This window comes from Panthera uncia, chromosome E1, assembly GCF_023721935.1.
Source record: "Panthera uncia isolate 11264 chromosome E1, Puncia_PCG_1.0, whole genome shotgun sequence".
Lineage (NCBI taxonomy): Eukaryota > Metazoa > Chordata > Mammalia > Carnivora > Felidae > Panthera > Panthera uncia.
Genome location: NC_064814.1, coordinates 42,244,246 through 42,264,973, shown reverse-complemented (window position 1 = coordinate 42,264,973; position 20,728 = coordinate 42,244,246). Strand labels below are relative to the sequence as shown.

At 52.2% G+C, this 20,728-nt stretch overlaps 3 protein-coding genes across 13 annotated transcripts in view; all 3 read left to right on the top strand.

Moving 5' to 3' along the window:
• The window catches only part of SSH2 (slingshot protein phosphatase 2), a 255,079-nt gene extending 251,466 nt beyond the window's left edge, over positions 1-3,613 (top strand). For all 6 annotated transcript variants that reach the window (XM_049637946.1, XM_049637944.1, XM_049637943.1 and 3 more), the window contains one exon: positions 1,258-3,613. In XM_049637946.1, the coding sequence (XP_049493903.1) occupies positions 1,258-3,303 (2,046 nt within the window). In that variant the 3' untranslated portion in view covers positions 3,304-3,613. The remainder of the gene's footprint in view (positions 1-1,257) is intronic.
• A 6,487-nt stretch (positions 3,614-10,100) lies between these two features.
• On the top strand, positions 10,101-13,141 carry LOC125927533 (uncharacterized). Its single transcript, XM_049637976.1, has 3 exons — positions 10,101-10,186; positions 11,344-11,539; positions 11,623-13,141. The coding sequence occupies exons 1-3, from the start codon at positions 10,183-10,185 to the stop codon at positions 12,209-12,211; spliced, it is 789 nt and encodes a 262-aa protein (XP_049493933.1). The 5' UTR covers positions 10,101-10,182; the 3' UTR covers positions 12,212-13,141.
• Positions 11,871-19,953, top strand: CORO6 (coronin 6). Of its 6 annotated transcripts, XM_049637969.1 has the most exons (13): positions 11,871-11,957; positions 13,101-13,361; positions 14,757-14,879; positions 15,344-15,473; positions 15,571-15,752; positions 16,357-16,476; positions 16,909-17,028; positions 17,461-17,565; positions 17,654-17,799; positions 18,121-18,178; positions 18,288-18,518; positions 18,613-18,710; positions 19,343-19,953. In XM_049637969.1, the coding sequence occupies exons 2-13, from the start codon at positions 13,164-13,166 to the stop codon at positions 19,383-19,385; spliced, it is 1,554 nt and encodes a 517-aa protein (XP_049493926.1). In that variant the 5' UTR covers positions 11,871-11,957; positions 13,101-13,163; the 3' UTR covers positions 19,386-19,953. The 6 variants fall into 6 exon arrangements, with proteins under 6 accessions (XP_049493926.1, XP_049493923.1, XP_049493922.1 ...); XM_049637966.1 differs by lacking the exon at positions 16,357-16,476 and having other exon boundaries at positions 18,616-18,710; XM_049637965.1 differs by lacking the exon at positions 16,357-16,476.
• The last annotated feature ends 775 nt before the right edge of the window (positions 19,954-20,728 follow it).

Genomic DNA, 20,728 nt, shown 5'->3' with positions numbered 1-20,728 from the left:
TGTACTAGTTCTGACTTTCTCTTGAAGGAGAAAGACCAAAACAATTCGTACGGAAATATTATATGTTGAAGGCTTATAAAAATGTTAACAAAGCAGATTGATGGCTATCATGATGCCACTTTAAGAGATGTCCAATGGCCATTTCCAGATTTTGAAATCCTTATCTTCCCCCCCGCCCCCACCATAGGACTTGATTTTGTGTTGGCCAGTTTTCTTTTGCCTTGTTCTAAATCCATCTAGGAATTGTAACTGGTAGAACAGTAAAATGTCAGAGAGTCACAGTTTCTAAGTTGCTCAGGCATATGGCTGCATAAGCCAAGTAAACCTCTCCCAGAAGGAGCCATGTCAAACTTGGAAATTGTGTGATCAGGTACAGAGTGCCCTCATGTGCTGGAATGCTACTGCCAGGAGGTGCAGGGGGAGGATCAGGAGGAAAGCTGGCAGGACAGAGGAGAGAAGGGAGCAGTGAGTCTCCAAATCAGGCATTAGATGATAACCTCATCCATCTCGCCCTATCACTGGGCATGTTGAAGGTGGCCACTGAGCCCTTGAATGGAACTCCTTTTCTTAACTAAGGTTAGAATCAAAGTGGAAGTTGAGGGGCGCCTGGGTGGGTCAGTCTGTTAAGTGTCTGACTTCGGCTTAGGTCATGATCTCATGGTGCATGAGTTCAAGCCCCGTGTTGGGCTCTGTGCTGACAGCTCAGAGCCTGGAGCCTGCTTCAGATTCTGTGTCTTCCTCTCTGCCCTCCCCCGCGCTCGCTAGCTCGTGCTCTCTCTAAATAAATAAATAAACAAACAAACAAACAAATAAATAAATAAATAAATGAATGAATATTAAAAAAAAAAAAATCCAACTGGAAGTTGATAGGCCAGAAAAGAAAAATCTCATCTATCCCAATATGGCCTAAATCCTGAACGCTAATAATCTTAGGAAAGTAAGGATTATAGGAACCTCCAAGGCTATCTGCTGTTCATTTTTGGAACAAGATATTGGGTCAGAATTCTGTTTGAGTAAACAGAACAAAAGTTTAGTAGGCAGTGATTCAACCTGTAACTAATTTTGTATCTCTGCCTTTAATGAATCTGGTTTTTTTTTGTATGACAAAACAGATGGCCAGAGGATAGTCCCAGGCACTCTGTGATTTGTGTCCTCATAGCCAGAAGGTTCTCCTGGATTAGAAGATTAATAAGTACAACATCTGGCATTTTTAATTAGACTGCACTTTGCCATAACCATCTCACTGTTTCTCCCTAGGCAATCTCAGAGCTGGTCAGCCCAGATATCTTCATGCAATCTCACTCAGAAAATGCAATTTCAGTCAAAGAAATCGTCACTGAGATCGAATCCATCAGTCAAGGAGTTGGACAGATTCAACTGAAAGGAGACATCCTATCCAACCCATGCCATACACCAAAGAAGCACACCATCCATGAGCTGCCCCTGGAGAGGGCCCAGGCCCTAGAGAACAAACCTGGAAATCTGGAGCAGAATGAAGGTTCCTACACAGCCCAGCCTGAACTAGCCAAAGACTCAGGGAAGTGGGACCTAGAAGGCTGCCTGACTACACACTCATTCACCACAGAGTTGGAAGAAGAAGAACCAGCTGAGGAGGAACAAGAACTCTGGGGCCCAGGGATGCACCCGGGTGCCAAGTGGTGCCCTGGGTCTGTGAGGCGAGCCACCTTGGAGTTTGAAGAACGCTTGCGACAGGAGCAAGAGCACCATGGTGCTGCCCCTGGTTGTACCTCATTGTCCATCCGCAAGAATTCCAAGAATGAGTCTTCTGTGGCAGACCTAGCACCAAAAGGGAAGAGTGATGAAGCTACCCTAGAACATTCTTTTGTCCCCAAGGAACCAGAGATTAACAAGGGCAAAGGGAAATGCATTGGGTCTGAGGCTGGCCTGCTGCCCCATTCCGAGCAAAATGCCATTGTTCCAGCACTAGAGCCGCTGGAGTTTCAAGAGTACCCAGGGTCAGATATTAGAACAAAGCTGGAAGGAGTCCTGAAGGATCCGAGGACTGTGGTTTCATGCCAGGGATCTGAGACACAGTCGGTCCCTCTTTCCCTTCCCAAGAAGATCGAAATCATTATGTCACCCAGTCACACTGGGCAAGGGGGTGAAAGAGCCACCAGCGAAAAGAGTGGGGAGCAAGGACTGAGGAGCGTGAAAAGGGAGAATTCCATCACCGTCCTCTGTACACTGGATGAAAATCTGAACAGGACTCTGGGCCCCGACCAGCCTGCTCTGCACCCCACACTGCTACCTCTGCCTCATTCTTCCTCTCCTGAGCACGACAGTCCCACCAACCTGACCTCTACCCTGAGCAGCCCTGAAGACTGGGACAACAGCCTGTCAGTGGCACTGGAGACAGGAACACCTTTTGTCAGTCACACAACCCATGTACCGTCTGCCAACTTGGATTACGCACATTCCCGGGCCGTAGTTCACCTGGAAGGCTTCACAGAGCAAAGCAGCACCACAGACAACGAGCCCTCTTTGGAGCAGAGCGGCTGGGAAGAAGGTCTGGACGGTGCACTCTCCAGTGGCAGTGAAGTGCCATACGAAGGCTCTCTGTTAAGGAGTGAAGACCTAAGCAAACTTGGTGATAATATCGGGGAGTTACAAGAAAAACTGGACCCATTACCTGCAGCCTGTCAACCCCCACATAGCTCTAGTAGTGACAGTATGAAGAGTGTCAGCCATAGCCTCAGTGTGGTGAAAGAGCGCACTAAAGACCTCGAGTCCCGAGCGATCTGCCAGGCAGGACTCACCAAAACAGCCAAAATGCGGCATTCAGCTTCCCTTGCCAAGTTAGGTTACTTGGACCTCTGTAAAGACTGTTTATCAGATAGAGAGCCTGTCTCCTCTGAGCCCTCTCATCTCAAACTGCTTCAGCCCTTCATCAGAACAGACTCAGGCATGCATGCCATGGAGCCCCAGGAGTCCTCAGAAAACCCAGATGCCCCCCAGAACCTAGAGCCCACCAAGTATTTTATAGAGCAACTCAAAACAACAGAGTGTATCGCTCAGAGCAAGCCAGTGGAGAAGCCTATCGTACAGTATGCCAAAGAATTTGGTTACGGTCAGCAGTGTTTGCTCCCCAGGGCAGAACCCAAATTGACTAGTTCTGAAGGAGGCCTTCCTTTGCTACAACCCCAGGGACTTCAGCGTGCAGGCCCGGCTCCCGGGCTGGCTGTGGCGCCCCGTCAGCAGCACGGCAGAACTCACCCCCTTAGGAGACTGAAAAAAGCAAATGATAAAAAACGGACAACCAACCCCTTCTATAATACCATGTGATTCTGAGCCTACACATGTGACTTTCTAAAAGAAATGTTTGTAAAAGGGGCAGGTGTAATATGTAAAGAACATGCACTTTATTGGTTAATTTTATAATATTTTGGTCATTTTACTGTTCCTGGCGCATGCAGGGTTAGGGTTTTTTTCTCTGTGTATGTGTGCGTGAGAGATTGATTTGGACAGCAAGACCATTTTATCATTTTTTTATTTTTCGAAAAATCAAACCTCAAAAAATACTCATTTTCAAAGAGCACCTTTATCAAAGGCAAATTGCTGTTTTTCAATCAGCTCCCATCAGCTCCTCATTTTTGCCCTCTGAGAAAAAGCACTCTTGCTTGCTTGCTTGCTTGCTTGCTTGCTTGCTTGCTTGCAGAAGGAAGCAGATGGGGAGGGTGGGGAGGAAGCTGGGAATTGGAAATGCTCCTCTTCCCCTGGGCCTGTGTGATGATGGTTTGGTCTTCAGACCCAAAGCCTGAGATTGGGCCGAAGGGCAGCCACAAGTCTCTGAGCCTTGGGCCCCCGCCCACCAGGAATTCCCCAAGTTGGCAAATTCCGCTGTGCTTTCGAAGGGGTCTTCCAGAATCCACTTCTGGTATTCCAGAGTATATCATCACAGAAAGGCACAATAGTGGCTGGCTTTGTAAACTTAGCAAGCAAATAGGGTTTTTTCCCCCCAAACACATAATTTTTAAGTTCAAAGTGAACCCCAAATGAAACCCGAGGGGTCCTGTGTAGAGGAATGCATACGAGAAGGAGGAGGCGCGAGAAGGAGGAGGCGCGGTCTGGAGAGGCTGGGTCAGTGGGCTCCACGTAGGTGGTCATCCTGGCCCTCCCTGCCAGGAAATGCAAGATCCTTTCAACCAAAACGTAATAGGGACAGGTTTGAAAAACAGCAATTGAAAGTCAGTGTGTTCTTGTAAAATGAATACATTACATAGGGTTTTAACACTTCCATTACTTGAATAATTCTGTGGGCCTTCTGAGTTTAATGGCCATATTTTCCAGTTTACTTTCCTCCTTCATGCTGTTTCTTCAATGCTGCCTTTTTTTTTTTTAATTTCATAGATGATATTTGAATTGTTACATTACCTATGTATAACCTCCATTGAATGCAAAGTTTTCTTACCAATGTTATCACTGTTAACACTTGACATGGGTTGTTGTTTTTTTTATTTTCCTGAAAGATTTTTCATTTCTCTAGCTTATACACAGTATTTATGTACATAATGTTGTCACTTTCTTACAGTGTTTTGTTGTTGATGTCGTAGGATCTTTTTGATTTATTCTTTTTAAAAAGAAGTAAAGCTGCAACTGGAGAAAACACACAGCACAGAAATAAAACTGATGGGTGTTGGTAGGAATCTGCAGAATATGTTGATGGTAGTTTTAATTGTTTAAATGGAGACTTCTAATCGCCAGCTCCTGCCAAATTATGTGTTAGTAACTTCCTCCTCAGAGAAACCCCTAAAGGCTCCCATTAGATCACAGTTTGACTGAAGTCTGATTTCTCTTTGAGACTGAAATCCCAGGGTAGGTTGTTTGCCAGTAGCTGAACCACAGCCAAGGAGTCTGTGAGTGTTACTGCTGGCCCAGGGTGGAAGCTTCTCATGTGGATTGGGCTGAAAGGTTGTGGGGAGCCCCCCCCTCTCCCTGCCAAGGGCAGGCACCCATTATGACTCCATTTAGGATGCTGTTGCTTTGCTGCTATTGTGGAGATCCTTAACACAGGAGCACTTGCCATAAACAAGCTTATTTCAGCTGCTTACAAGAAGCATTTAGCCTGGAATGAAACACCCTCTGCAGCTCATCAGAACTGAAGAGGTTTGCACATTGCTTCTGTTGGCTCTGGTTGATGTCCACCTTGCTGAGAGATTGACCAAGTACAGAGTTGGGTCAGTTTTGGTTTTTTGGTTCATCACAGCACTGAGAGGAAAAGGTGGATACCTAGACTGTCAAGGGAATGTCAGAGGCTGGAGTTTGGTGGGGGCAGGTAGCAGGGTGACCTGCTACAGAGAGGTGGACTAAGGCTATTCACAGATGCTCCAGGGGAGCTGTGAATCCAGTCACTGTGTGGAAGCCATGGTTGGGTCTGACATCGCTGCCAGGAGGTGGATTGGACAGAAGCCTCCCGCTCTAGTGTCTTTATGATGTAGTAATTTTGTGTACCTGTGCTGTCCCTAAATAGTTTCCTTACATGTTCACATGTATCATCCACATGGCTTTGTGGTTCCTGGATATTTAATATGTTATGAAGTGTTTTTTTAGGTGGTATGTACCAGTGTGAGGAGGCTTGCAAGACAAGGTTATGAATTTCCAGGGCTCATCCATCTAAACGGCCCTGTCTTGTTGAGGCACTTCCACCACCGCCATTATTGATGGAGAAAAGACAAAGTTGTGGTGGGGTGAGAGGTGAAGAGAGTGGTGCCCGCTCATTAACCCTTTGAAATGGTGACATCCCTCACATTAAGTACAAGCAGGATCAACAGTATTGCACTGTTCTCTCTACTCCCCTGCAGTCGTGTCGAACGCTCACTGTCCCTGCATTAAGTAAGAACAAAGATGGGGAAGAGATCCTCTAATGCTGTGAAGATGACTTTTTAGAAAAGGAAAAGGAAATAGTCTTGCTCTGCCTTCCTTTTTTTTTTTTTTTTTTAATCATTTAATTTACCTGCTTAAATAAACATCTTCTACACAGGGCCTGTAATTCAACCTTGCCATGGGGTTTTGCCAGCCCTCTCAAAACTCCCACAACTGAGTGTTCTTGTGTTATTTGCATAGCTGAGCGAGGTCCAGGGGAAGTACATGATGAGCACTCTCAAGGACTTCTCGGACTTTCTTGTCTTCAAACTTTCTGATAGTCTTGGGAGGCCTATTTCTCTTTTCCATTCATGGAAAACTCAGACCTGGAACAGCAGGTCTAGTAGATGGACAGGAGTAGGAAAAGTCTTGACCTCTTGCTCTCTTTATTTTGAAAGCCACCATAGTCTGGCTCTCAAGTTACTCTGGAGGAGAGAGTAAGTGTGTATGTGCGTGCACACGTGCAAATATAAAATAACATTTTGGTGCAGGGGGTAAAAGCCCCAGGAGCACACTTTAGAGCTGTAATCTGGAGGGTTACCTGGTCAGTAGGAAGGAGAGAAATCCCAACCCGTTCTGGATTTTAGAAACACTTAGGAGTGGTATATACTATAGTAGAACTATAGTACTGTAGTGGAGTAATCATCATCTCATTTTGGTTGCCTTTCAGATTCTTATGTTTGGGATCATTCTTAGCATCCCGGGCTCTTCAGGCTCTTTAGCATTTTCCTGATTCTATACCTTTATCCCAATTCTTTCTCATTTGGGGAACTACCAAGCACTCCAAGGACAGCCTGAGGAAGACAGCCCAGGCTCTGAGGTCCCCTCCTACTGAAAGGCCCCAGACAGTTACTTTTGGATAGACCTGAAGTTTCTGAGACATAGCAGCTCACAGAAATCTTCACCCGTTCCATCTGAGGATTTCAGTTTAAAGTGATCTAAGCATGTTTGGTAAAGGTGTTTTTGTGGGAGTTGTTTTCTTTTAAGAAAGCATTATGCAAAGAGGGTTACTTTTAAGGGCATTGAAAATTTTTTAAATAAAGCCATTCTTTGGCTCTTTTTGACAACTATTTGTGGATACTTTGTTTACATTGTGATAATTAAAACATGCATCATCTTGATAGCCACTCAGTATCCTCCTCCAGGCACCCAGCCCTGGCTGTCCTGTGAGTCCTCACACAAAGCAAGGCCAGAGTGGTCAGCCCACTGGTTGGTACATGGGGAGGACCTGGAGCTAATTTTTCCATCTGTGTCCCACACTCCTGTTTAACACTCTGTATGGAAATCGTCATTTCCTCAGTCAGTGATGGTGTGTCTTTCAGTGATGGTTATAACAGTGAATGGCTAGTGTCATTTTTGTCCAGTTTTGTTTTGCCTTTTTTTTTTTTTTTTTTTTTTTTGATGGTAGGTGAAATTGTAGCTCTTTCAGCACCAGTCCAACTTGAAAGTATCTTGGACCTTGTTTTCCCTTCCAGACTAAAAGGTCAAGGCATGTATTAGGCATAAATGTATTTGCTGCCTCAACTCCTCTAACACCCACTTTAGGAAAAGCCTGCCGCCAGAGCAGGAAGCTGCACGCTCCTAACCCTGTCCCAGGGCTTTGGGGTTCCTTGATGCCATGGAGAGCTATTGCAAGGTGCTTCTGTACTTTTCCAGCCTGGAAGTGGTGGGTGACCGGGCCTGGCTCCTGCTATGAAAAGAAAACCAGCCTCACTTTCTCAGTGCCCCAGAGATCTAGGACAGGATTTCTAAACTGGAATCATCCCTCATTGGCTTCAAGATGCCTCAGAGGGTATATGACCAGCTGCCATCTGTGTCCTCACAGCGACACTGGTGGCAGTGTCCTCTACACATGCAGAGCTAATACCCAGGGCTTACTTCAAGCTGATGACCCAACCTGGAAACTGGGTAACTGGCCCTGAAATGATTCTCAATCAACAGGCCCACAGGGAATTGTTTGGTTTTTATGTTTTATTGGATTTTGGTTTGCCTGGCATAGCTTGAGGTGCCTTTTTTTTTTCTTTCTTTGTACTTTATTTTGTAGGACTTGTTTTAAATGTAGGAAATAAGTCCAAAAGACTCTCCCACTGACTGTTACCTTTGCCCCAGGCCAGTCCAAACTTTTATGCTCACATTTTATTAAATAAAGCAGGTGCTCCCTGGAATCTCTGGGACCTTTCTGAGGCATTTGAAGCAGAATATAGAGTGGTCTCATCTCCTCCCTTAATCTTCCTGGTGGTTGGGATGTTCCACTTGTATTATAGGTTTTTTTTATTACTGATGTGCTCTGCTGTTTTTAAATGTGAACTTGTGCGCAAATGTGCAGATTCAATGTTCTTGTTACAGATTAAATAAATTTTTATTTTGAAGATGAAATGTGTACTTGATCAACAAAAGTGGGGTGGTGCTGGAGCAGGTGAAGGGATTGGAAGAGAACACTGATAAACATGGAACGATTCTCACTGATCTCCTCCATCATGCACATCCTTAACAGTTAGCTGAACTCAGTGGGGGGGGGGGGGGGGAGGGTGTGGATCTTAACTTTCTACCTCCCACAAAGTAAAGACTGGATGGGAAATAGAATCACTAAAGATTATTTCAGACATTGTGCCTCCAATCAAGTGACCAAGCGGGAACTTGGCCTGGTCACCTGAATGTTAGGAGAATGAATAAGCAAAGGAACCAAAAATTCCTCTGCCACGTGTGGTACAGAGCGACTGCTCTGGGACAGCTGCTGTGACCTGCCCCATCAGGGACTAGATTTTCTGGGTGGCTGACTGCTGGACATTAGTGAGATAGAGCTCACAGACTTTGAGCACAAGCCACCTCAGCTCACTGAGTGGTTTCCAGAAATGAGGTGTGACTGTCTAACGAAGTACAAGCTCTTAACCCCCTCCTGCGATTAGAAGCATTGAATGTCAATAGTGGAAGAAGGGAGATGAGGTCAACTGGCAGTTCTCTAAAACAGGCAGGGTGTGGGAAGAGAGATTCTCCACTAATCCCACTCCTCCATAGACCGACCCTTCAGGAGCTATTTGGTGGTGCCAGTCATCATATACAAGGAAGCACTACTGTCTAGGGAAAGCTCAGTTTCCAAATTGCTAACAATGTACTGAAGCTTCCAGAGGAAACACTGCCTTGAACTAAGATGAAGTCTGCCTGCTGCTTTCTGAATTATCCAAATCAAGTAGAAAGGGCACATCACTGGGCTCTGGCTGGAGTGCCAGAATGCATGATAACGGAGGCAAGGTCATTTCACAGATTTTCTAGGGGTTCCCAGAGTCACCAACCTGTCTAGATAAGCTCAGTCTTTCTGGCCAAAGCAAACGAACCAAATCATGTCTAAGTTCCCAGGCCACCTCTCCCAGAAAATGACTTTATGAAAAATGGAATCCATGCTTGTCTTCTACAGATTGTAGTTCAGAGCTCAGCTAATAGTTCAAATGGTTAACCACACAGGAAAGCACCAAACCCAGTGGCTTCTCCTGCTAATTAGTTCTTTATGCCTTGGCTCCACCCACCCAGCTCTCTGTCAATCTTTGGCACTCTGAAGAAAGCCAGAGGGCAGGGCTGACACATGCCTGGTCCAGGTAATTATTGCAACTCCCTGCTCCTGTACCTGGAGAGCACCCCTCCTCTCAGATGATAGAACTGAAGGCAGGATGGATTAAAAGAATCCTGCTTCCTAGTCTCAAACTCTTGTGTCTAGAATGCAGTGCTCCCGGCACCTGGATGGTTCAGTCGGTTAAGCATCTGACTCTTGACTTCCACTCAGGTCATGATCTCACAGTTTGTGAGATGGAGCCCCTTGTCTGGCTCTGCAAGTTTGGCGTGGAGCCTGCTTGGGGTTCTCTCCTTCTCTCCGCCCCTCGCCTGCTTGCTCTCTCTTTCTTTCAGAATAAATAAACTTGAAAAAAGGGGAGGGGGCTTTAGAATGGAGTGCTCTTTAAAGAGGAGGAAAGGAAAGGGAAGAAAAGGTCACTTCAAGGTAGAAGGTGACATGTCAAATCCCTTCTCTGCCAACAGGTCGTGCAGAGTTGTAAAGAACCTGACCCAGCTCTCTTTGTTTTACAGCTCAGAGAACTGCAAAAATGGGGTGATTGAGCCAGGGCTAGAGCTCCAGTTTTCTAGTTAGTCCAAGCATCCTTTGTGCCACAGAGAGTATCTCTCAGGATCAGCACTTGTGAGATAAAGTAGCATTATCCTTCAAGAGGAGGCAGAAATGCATGGTGCTGAAAAGCATGGACCCAGATGCCAGACCACTGGATAAAAGTTTCAGCTCCACCAACTACCAGTTGACTGATGGGTAAGCTACTTAATCTCTTTGTACCTTAGTTTCCTCACCTCTAACATAGCGATAATAATAATAGCTATCACAGAAGACTGTTATCAGAATGTAATTAATATGTGTAAAGACCTTAGAACAGTGTCTGGCACACAATAGGTGTGAGCTATTGTTATTAAGGAGCAACTGACTCACTCAGGTCTTTTCCTCCTAATCATGTACCTGGAATCTTTAGGTAAAAGGGAGACTCTTTGCCCTTAAGGCCCTCCATGCCACGAATTCTTTCTGGAGCACCTGTAACAGTTTCTGGTTCTGTTCCCCTACAAGCCACTGGATACTTGGAATCTTCCTGAGAAGGACCCTTGTGTGGGCCTTTGAGCTTTCCACCATCTTCCCTCCCCAGGGCTGTTCCGTTGATCCCCAGGTGTGCCCTAGAGAAGAAGAGGTAATACCTGGCCTCATGCTGGCCTCCAAGGGCCTTATGATCCAGAGCAAGAAATCCAGGCAGTGGGTGGATACTGGGTGTACAGCAGCTTCAGGGACTAGTTGTTTTTCACTGGCTGTATTTTGATTAGGTTTCTTTTTATTTCCTCCTTAGTCTTTTTTTTTTTTTTTTAACTTATTTATTTTGAGAGAGAGAGAGAGCATAAGCAGAGGGAGGGGCAGAAAGAAAGGGAGAGAGAGAATCCCAACCAGGCTCTGCACCAACAGCGCAGGGCCCAACAGGGGGCTCAAACTCATGAACCATGAGATCATGACCTGAGCTGAAACCAAGAATTGGATGCTTAACCTACTGAGCCACCCAGGCACCCCTATTTCCTTCTTAATCTTGATCAGTACTCAGATCCATGGATCCCAGTGGGAGTGAATGAGGGCTGGGATTTCCCTGGAACACAGCTGGCCATCAATTCAAACAAATCCCGGAAGACTTAAGAGTCAGGTTGGGCGTCTAAAATTTGGTTGTTGAAGGCCTGTGGCAGCTGCTTCTCCTTGCATCTGGTGTTCCCATGGGGTCAAGGTGGATTCACTCCCCCACCCAGTCTTTAGGCTGTGTTCTGCCTTGCTCCATGGAATCCTCTCTAAAAGGGTGAAATGCCTACAGTGCCAACGTTTTAGGTTCTGAAGTGGTCGTTACAGCCATTAATAACAACGACAGTAACATCAGTGCCCCCTGTCAGGTACTCTGGAGCTGCCCTGGGCCAGCCTAGGCCCTCATCCAAGGGTTGAAATGACTCCCTCAAAGCAGTTTGCGGGACCTCTCCCCAGGAGGGTCTGGGCGTTCAGTCCCGAAGACCGGGACCGCCAGCCGGGACAGGCTAAGTTGGGAGTGCGATTGCAACAGAAATGCGGCGCGAAGGCACCTAATCTTGCTCGGTATGCCCAGCCCACCCAGGAGGCACGGAGGGCGGGAAGGAGTGCGCACAACCCGCGTGTACACATTCAATTACTTTTGACAGTTTTCTTTGGCCAGCGGACTGGCTACCGTGGCGCGGAGTCCACTGCGCTCAACTTTCCCGCCGCTGGAGGGGCGGGGCAGCTCTGGCCCCGCCCCCGCCACAGGCCCCGCCCCCGCAGGTTGATGGCAGCGGCAGCTGGGACTGCAGCGACGCCGGGCCTCAGAGAGCCGCAAGCAGTGGCTGGAGCGCTCAGACGAACACCCGGGCCCCAGACGCAGCGGACACCCGGAGAAGCAGTTCCGTCGCCCTGACGCCTCCCTCGGCCCCCAGCGCACCCCTAGCCCCCACTGCAGAGGAGTCGCAGCGTGAGCGCCCCTCGGCCCACTCAGGACCAGGTACCCCCCCACACACACACGCTGCCACCGCAGCCAGCGGAGCGGGCGGGGTCTCCGGAGAAGCAGAGGTCTGCACCCCCTCCCCCGCGCCGCCAAATTCGGTCCCGGGCGGGGCGGACTTGGTGTCTATATTTGGCCGGACAGCGGCCCGCGCGCCTGCAGGGCACCGACACCTCGTCTCCCAAGAACGCAGTGCTGGGGCAGGAGGCCCGAGGAGGGTGCGGGGAGGCCGGGCGTCAGGCCTGGGGCCATAGAAGCGGCGTGAAGGGCACGGGGAAGCCTGGGGCTGGGGAGGGGCAGGAGTCCGTGGCTGGGGCTTTGGAAAAGCTCGGTGAGCCCCCTGGGGAAGAGCACAACACAAACCCTGTTTGAAGAAAAGGATCTTCACCCTCCCCACATCACCCACCCCACTCCTGCAAATCTGGCCATAGCCTGGGCGTTGAGGACCCCACCCCAGGAAAGCTGAGTAGGAGAGAGGACGCATAGAAGAACGGGACCAAAGTGTGGTAGACAAAAGCCAGACCATAGTTAAAACCTCTTAGAGAAGCCAGTGAAGAGAAGCGTGGAAAGAGGAGAGATCCACTTACACTGTGTCCCCCAACAGGATGGGAGGAAATTGATGAAAATAGTAGCAGGAAAGGCTCAGGTTAGCTGACAGGAGGAACTTCTCCTTGGCGTATTTTTAGAAACAGGCAAAAGTCCCTCTGCCTGAACTGTTAAACATACAGGTTTGGGGATCTTGGGGGGGGGCTACAATCTTAGCCCCATAGCTGGCCTTGAGCCAAGATCCCACAACCAGGGCCTCTGATTCTGGACAAGGTGCTCCTGGGAGATAAACACTTCCTGAAGAGATGCTCAACCAAGGCTGACAGCAGGAGGGCAGCCTGGCATGGACATTCCTCCCCAAATCACTTCAACTTCCAGGAAGCTTTCAGTCCCAAACTCCACTGTCTCCTGCCTGGGTCTCAAAAAAGTCAGTCCCCAAATCCTAACCTCTTGAATTAAGCAGCACTTTATAGGTGGCAAAGATCTCTCCCATACTTTAATCACCTAGAAGAAAGCTCCCTGCTTCTAGGACCTGACTTGTGGCCAGACAACCCTTCTCACTTGCCATCCTCTCCCTACTCTTCCTCCCTCCCACAGCTCACAGGACTAAGGACCAAAGGCATTTCTGGGCACTGAGATCCTCCACTTCTACCCACAGCCATGAGCCGGCGTGTGGTTCGGCAGAGCAAGTTCCGCCATGTGTTTGGGCAGGCAGCAAAGGCTGACCAGTCCTACGAGGATATCCGTGTGTCCAAGGTCACGTGGGACAGCTCCTTCTGTGCTGTCAACCCCAAATTCCTGGCCATTATTGTGGAGGCTGGAGGTGGAGGTGCCTTCATTGTCCTGCCTCTGGCCAAGGTGAGGGATGAAGGGAAGAAAGCAGTGGGGAAGACACTGGCTGTAGCTCCTGGGGACCCCTCCTTCAGTCAGGAGGGCAGTTTGTATCCACTGGCTGCTCCCTGTTCCCCAAGCCCTTGGGGACCAAGTGGGAGGCTCCCTCACCCTTTACAGAGCAGCAGCATCACAGTGCCCTGCACCCACTCATAGCCCATCCCTCACTCCATGCAGCACCCTGTTGCCAGCAGGGACCAGAAGAGTATTATGAAGATAGTTGGGAAGCAGTGGAGCCAGGGCCTGGCCCAGACTCTGTCCCCATCTCTCCTAATGCCATGCCTCCTCATGTTTTGGGTGTGGGATCTTTCTCCCCAGAGCAGGGTGATCATTGGATTAAATCACACCCCAGAGCAGCACACTGAGGACAGAGTCAAGCTCTTTCCAAAGAGTCCCTGGCCACCTCCCCACTGTGGTTCTTACAGTGGGATAGAATGAGAACGAAGGGCAGGGGGACATGACATATAAGGCCAAAGCCCTCCCTACCCCAGAGATGGAGGCCAGCAGTGACTGCCACCTTTGATGAGTGGCCTCAAGCCTCTTAGAAATCTCCACCCCCCAGGATGGCCACCTGAAGTCATGACCTTGACCTGGATCTGGCCCCTATACCTTGTTAAGGGAGGTTCCACAGGTGGCAGGGTCAGAAAGAGGCCTGACAATAGCCAGTGACTCACTTGGGGACAATGCAGACATCATCTAAGGACACCATCCCCAGGGCTCAAATTTCAAGCTGGAGCCACTTCCTCGCCCAGTACAACTGCCATTCCAATGCTACACAGCCACCCCACTCCCCTACTGCCTGGTCTGGACTGACTCCAGCCCCTGCAAAGGCTTCAGAGCCCCCATAAAAAGCCCATAAGGACCAAAGTAGATGAGCACCAGCTCAGGCACTAGGAGTAACTGCTGCTTGTGGTTCCAAGGTCAAACCAGTGACAAGGGGGAGACTTGCCAAGGGGGACAAAGAAAGGGCTATTGGCCACTGCATTCCATATTACCTCACCTTCACCTCTTCTACCAGGGGCTTCCTATAGACATTCTCACTGGGAGAACAGGCCCAAGAACAGCTTCCTCCTAATAGGTATTTTTGCAAGAGCTCTGGACTGAGAGTTCAAGTACTGACTCAACCAGTATCTTGCTCTGTGTCTTTGGCTAAGTCATTACCTCTCTGTGTCTGAGATATTAAATGACTTCAACTCTGCCTTCAGTGAAGTACAGGAAGTAGTTGGATGGGGCTGAAGGTGCAGAAAGGGGTTTGCAAAGAGAAAATAGGTGATAGAGTACTGAGATGTAAACAGGTCCACTGCCTACCCCCAAAAAACACACAGGAAAGTGACCCTATAGCTCCCTCTCTGACCCCTCCAGACAGGACGAGTGGATAAGAACTACCCTCTGGTCACTGGGCACACTGCTCCAGTGCTGGACATCGACTGGTGCCCACATAATGACAACGTCATCGCCAGTGCCTCAGACGACACCACGGTCATGGTAGGAGCCAAGTGGATGCTTCAGGGCAGTTGGACAGGGGAAGGGGGGGGGAGGGCTGCCTCACCTGTGTTAGGGAAGGTGGTAAAAGAGTTGCTAGGTCCTAGGGCCCTACCCTGCCCAGCTCCCAGGCTATATTTAGCCACATGCCCACCAGCTCCCAGGATGCACTTCTTAGGACTAATTATAGCCATGGCCAACTTGAGGCCTGAAGAGCAAGGGGGCAGTGCTCTGAAGTCTCCCTGCTGGGGTGTATAGAGAGGTCTCTGGAGAGCTGGCAGTGCCCCCTCCTGGCTCCCAGCTGCTTCTGCCTGGGGCAGGCGCCATTACATCTTGCCCTGCATTTGATTTTTACCACTCAAGAGAGCCTGTAGGGTTGGGGGGGCGGGGTGCGGAATAAGGGAGGAGTAGAGGGACAAAGCAGGCCCCTCATCCCACTTACCCTATGCCTTTTCCTCCCCACCTAGGTGTGGCAAATTCCAGACTATACCCCTATGCGCAACATCACAGAACCCATCATTACACTCGAGGGCCACTCCAAACGTGTGGGCATCCTCTGCTGGCACCCTACTGCCCGGAATGTTCTGCTCAGTGCAGGTCTGGGGCCTGGGGGAGGGGTCCCTACTGTAGATTGTGGGGGGGGGGGGCAAGCAAAGGCAGGACCCAAGTAATGGTGACTGGCTGCTCTGGACAGGTGGTGACAATGTGATCATCATCTGGAATGTGGGCACTGGGGAAGTGCTCCTGAGTCTAGATGACATGCACCCGGACGTCATCCACAGTGTTTGCTGGAACAGCAATGGTAGCCTGCTAGCCACGACCTGCAAGGACAAGACCCTGCGCATTATAGACCCCCGCAAGGGCCAGGTGGTGGCGGTGAGTGCTTGGCGTGGCCATCCCCCAACCAGCTGTCAGGCCCCTGTACCCTTAATCCTCTGAGCCCCTAGTCCCAGCTCTCGCCTCCCCACCCCAACCCAAGGCCACCCTCCTTCCAGTGTCTGCAACCACTGCTCCCAGCCCTAAGTAAGCCCACAGTCCACAATTTTCTGCCCCCCTCCTGTTCCCTCCACTCCCCTGCATCTCAGAAGCTCAGAGCAGTGCTCTTTCAGTTGTAATTGAGCGAGAACCTGCCAACTCTATCCCTCCACCAGAACCTGCATGAAACCTCCCGCACCCCTCTCCTCTCAGCTGGCACCCAGCGCCATCTTCCAGGGTTTGGAGCCCGACACGGGCTCTCTGGCAGGCCCCTTTCTGCCCTAGTCAACCCACTGGGCGGCAGGGAGAGAGGGGACAACCCTCGTGCCTCATTAGTCCCAGCTCGGTACCCTGGCAGGGCGGCGGCACCTGCCTCACCAGCCTCAATTTTACGCGGGGTGCGGGTGCGTGGGGCACGTGCATGTCTGCGCGGAGTGCGCGTGGAGGGCGCGGCCGGGGCGGGGGCGGGCCGGCGGGCGCTCTAACCCACTAACCCCGCGAGCAGGAGCGAGCCCGGCCTCACGAGGGCGCCCGCCCGCTGCGGGCCGTCTTCACTGCAGACGGGAAGCTACTCAGCACCGGCTTCAGCAGGATGAGTGAGCGGCAACTCGCGCTCTGGGACCCGGTAGGCCAGGCCGCGCTGGGCACACGCGCTCGCTCCTTCGCTGGGCCTGCCAGGAGCGCCCTCCCAGGCCGCGGCCTGTGCCCGAGAAGGCGGAAGCGGAGCGGGGAGCTCCTGTCTGGGAAAAGCCTCGCTGCGACCCGGGGAGCCGGCAGACATCCCCTGCTCTAGGGATCAGCCTCTGAGGGCGCTTAAGGGCTCGGGATCTGCTGAGAGGCCCGCGCCTCCCACTCTCTCTGGGCCCAGACTCTCTCCAGGCCAGCGGCCAGCCAGGGACCCCCAGGAAGCTGAGTAGTTAGGCCCTCTTCTGTCTCCAACCCCCACCCCTACCCTGTCTCTTCCCCACCAAAATCAGCAAGCTGGTTGCTCGGCCCTCCAGGCTCTCCAGAGCAGGCAACTGGGTGACGCCTCTCCCTGTCTCCCCCCTTCCCCCAGGAGAGGTTTGCGGCCCACGAGGGAATGAGGCCCATGCGGGCCGTCTTCACGCGCCAGGGTCATATCTTCACCACGGGCTTCACCCGCATGAGCCAGCGAGAGCTGGGCCTGTGGGACCCGGTAACGCAGCTGGAAGCTTGGGGTGTGTGCCCCGGGGACTGGCATCACGGGAGAGGGGCCAGGCGCCCCCCACCCGCAGGGCATGCCCACCTGGACTGGGCTGGAGGCTGCTGCCCCCTTTGCAGCGCCTGCCATCCCCACACCCACCCCTCTGCCCAGTTTTGCTGCGTCGCCTGAAGGAGCCCACGCTGGCACCTCCACCTGGTGATGCCGAGTCCCTGGGGGTGGTTTGCGGTGACTGCATGCGGCGGCGCAGGGGTATATGTGCGGGCGGGGGCGGGGGCGGGGGGGGGAGGTGGTGCTGCGTTCTCCAGAGCTGCCTTGGGAACGCTTGGAGTTTGGAGCGGGTAGGAAGCTTAAAGGGGCTTTCAGGGGGTCCAGAAGTGGCACGTGGCCAGAGCAGGGCTGGTCACGCCTCCTGTGCTCGGGCAGAACAATTTCGAGGAACCAGTGGCACTGCAGGAGATGGACACAAGCAACGGGGTCCTACTGCCCTTCTATGATCCCGACTCCAGCATCGTCTACCTATGCGGCAAGGTGCTTGCGGCCGGGAGGGAAGTACAAGGGCTTGACCGAGATGTTGAAATTCTGCCTGGGAGAGTCTCTGACCCGACTGGTTTTGCAGGGCGACAGCAGCATTCGGTACTTTGAGATTACAGACGAACCACCTTTCGTGCATTACCTGAACACGTTCAGCAGCAAGGAGCCTCAGAGGGGCATGGGTTTCATGCCCAAGCGGGGACTGGAAGTCAACAAGTGTGAGATCGCCCGGTCAGCAGCCTTCTCGCTTGCCATGTCTGTCCCCACTAGCCATTGGGGAAGACACAGGGACTTGGGGGGGGGGGGTGTCAAACAGGCTTGTTTCGGTGCCAGTCTCAGCATTAACTAGCTTAACACTCTCTAAACTTCAGTTTCCTCATCTGTAAAATAATATAAACACCCCATCAGAGATGTTTTACCAGCTGGGCCAATAATGTGTTTTGAAGTACAGAGCATGATAGGGGCTCAGCAAGTGTTGGTCTCCAACCCATTGATCCCAGGCAGAAAAGGGGGTGGGAGCCTGCGGGGGTGTTGAACCCCGCTCCCTTCCAGGTTCTACAAGTTGCACGAAAGAAAATGTGAGCCCATCATCATGACTGTGCCCCGCAAGGTGAGGAGGCTGGAAGAGGGGTTGAGCGAAGGCTCCGAGGAGGAAGGGAGCGGAGCAGGCCAGGCACTCTGCTAACACTAGTCCTCCTCTCTCCCCACGCCGCCCGCAGTCAGACTTGTTCCAGGACGATCTATACCCAGATACGCCTGGCCCTGAGCCAGCCCTAGAAGCTGACGAATGGCTAGCTGGCCAGGACGCGGAACCTGTGCTCATCTCGTTGAGGGACGGTTACATACCTCCCAAGCACCGCGAGCTTCGGGTCACCAAGCGCAATATTCTGGACGTGCGCCCTCCCTCGGGCCCCCGCCGCAGCCAGTCGGCCAGCGACGCCCCATTGTCGGTAAGATGCGGCCTCGCTCCACTCCGGCCCAGTCTGCACATCCCCCACTACCGATCCCTTCCAGACACAGCCTCTTCTCTCCCCTGTGCCCCAGCAGCAGCACACTCTAGAGACGCTGCTGGAGGAGATCAAGGCCCTTCGTGAGCAGGTGCAGGCCCAGGAGCAGCGCATCACGGCTCTGGAGAACATGCTGTGCGAGCTGGTGGACGGCACGGACTAGTGCAGCGCGCGGGGGGGAAGCTCCGAGCCTGGGGGGCCCTGCCGGACCGGGAGCATCCTTGGCCCCGCCCTGGTTCTTGGTCTGGAACTCGGACCCCGCCTCTCTGGGCTGGGGCCGGGGGCGGGACTGGGAAGGGAACTCCGCCCCTCGCGGGAGTCCTGGACAAATGGAGCGTCGCAGAGACTCGAGTCTGCCTGGCACCCGCCGGGCTGCGTGCCTCGTCCGGGACTCAGCAGGAGCTGGCCTTGGGAGACCCGGGGTGACAGGGACCTCAGCAATGGTGCTGCACGGCGAAGCGGTGTCCCCTCTGTCCCCCGGTCAGGGCAGGGGAAGTGCTTAGTATTAGCGCTATTCTTGGGGATATCTAGGAGCTTGGGCTTGACCTCAAAGGGGTGGCGGCAATTCGATGGGTCTCCCCAGACTGGGGTTAAGTTACGCTTCTCCTTCTAATCAGTTCACTTGATTTCACTACCCTAAGTGGTAAAACGTATGGGTGTCACCCCAGTTCTACAGACATACACAACCTGTTGGCTGTGGAGCCGAATCCACCGGCTACACCCAGCAGTCTATGGCAGAGGGCTCTCTTCCTTCTTTTCACCCACAGGGGAGAGGGCGGCTTCCTCACTGCACCCCCGCCGGAGAACTAATCAGAAAACTGGCATGGAAGCAGGTTCACGCCCTCCTTCACGCCCCCCCCCCCTTACCCGCCCCCCACTGCCCCCAGCATTCTGCTGTGGCCTTGACCCTAGGAGGAAAACAAGACTTACCGAATGAAATATTTTACTAAGTGCTCAGTCTGTGCCTCCTGCATGGGTGGGGATGAGTGGGGCGAGACCCAAGCCTCTGTAAATGCTGTCCCCAGGCTTGGGGGGTGGGGGGGGGGGCGGTGCCGACAAATGCTCAGGACCCACTAGGCATTCTTTTACCTCAAAACCCTCCCACACTGAGTTTCAGAAAGAACCCCTAACCCGTAGGTGGGCGTTCTTCCCCAGTAAAGCCAGCTAGGAAAAGCCTTGGGTTTGAAGCCTCTTTTATTTGTGCCTCAGAGTCAGTCTGGTGCCCCTGGCATCAGGGAAGGAGGTGAGAGGAACAGTTTCTCTTTGTTCTTTTCTTCCATCCCTTTTGTGTCCCTACTGAGCCTCACTGGCTGAGCCAGAAAGGCCAGCCTGAGAAGGTGGACAAGGGTGTGCAGTGGGCCCCTGCCCCTAGCGGGGTCTGTGCTTCTCTGGGTGGGTGGGGTGGGGCAGGGGAGAGCCGGGGGTTAGCACCATTGGATGAAGGGTTTTAGAGTCAGCCCCTGGGTGGGGGCAGGTGGGACACACGACCACAGAGGGCTAGCAGCAGCTGGTGGGAAGGGGTGGGTGGTGGTGCCAGGGCCCTGAGCCGGTGAGAGGGCTCCATGGTGCACCTGCCCATAAGCGGGGCCGGGGGACAGGGTCTAGTGCTTGCCCCCAGCCCAAATATGCCCCCCATTTGCCAAGACATCATGAAGGAACCAGGCCTTGCCCAGGCCGGGGGGCCACTTTGGGCACCCTTCCTGATCACAAAAAGCGTGCCTTGGGGATAGGGACTACAACTTCTGGCCGCCCAAGGAGAAACTGGGACCACCCTGAGACCCGGGAGGGGTGTGGGGGGCTGGGGAAGCCGGGCACCCCGCTAAGTGCACTTGACGCTGAAATGCCGGGGTGAAGGAGGAGCTGGGCCCTTGACGTGCTGGTTTGTGTCTGGGACAAAGCAGCAACACAGCACGTGGGGAGCTCAGCTGCCCCCCAGGGGTGAAGAGCGGAGATGCAAAGGCTTCACGGACAGTGTCCTACAGTGGGTTCTGTGAGCAGAAAAGGAGGACCGACCAGAAGGAGCAAGGGATGGGGACAATGCTCCTTTAAGGACCCGGCTCCCCCTTAGGACGGCCTGGCCCCCTTGGACAAGTCTGAGCCCAGGATAGAGTGGTGGGCGTCAGGAGATAGCAAAGCAGGGGGACCGGGCCGTG

Coding starts and splice junctions, on each gene's coding strand:
- CORO6 (XM_049637969.1), top strand. CDS start 13,164: ATGAGCCGGCGTGTGGTTCGGCAGAGCAAGTTCCGCCATGTGTTTGGG. Junction 16,477..16,908: donor AACTCGCGCTCTGGGACCCG/GTAGGCCAGGCC, acceptor CCCTTCCCCCAG/GAGAGGTTTGCGGCCCACGA. Junction 17,800..18,120: donor AACAAGTGTGAGATCGCCCG/GTCAGCAGCCTT, acceptor GCTCCCTTCCAG/GTTCTACAAGTTGCACGAAA.
- LOC125927533 (XM_049637976.1), top strand. Junction 11,540..11,622: donor AAGGCACCTAATCTTGCTCG/GTATGCCCAGCC, acceptor TACTTTTGACAG/TTTTCTTTGGCCAGCGGACT.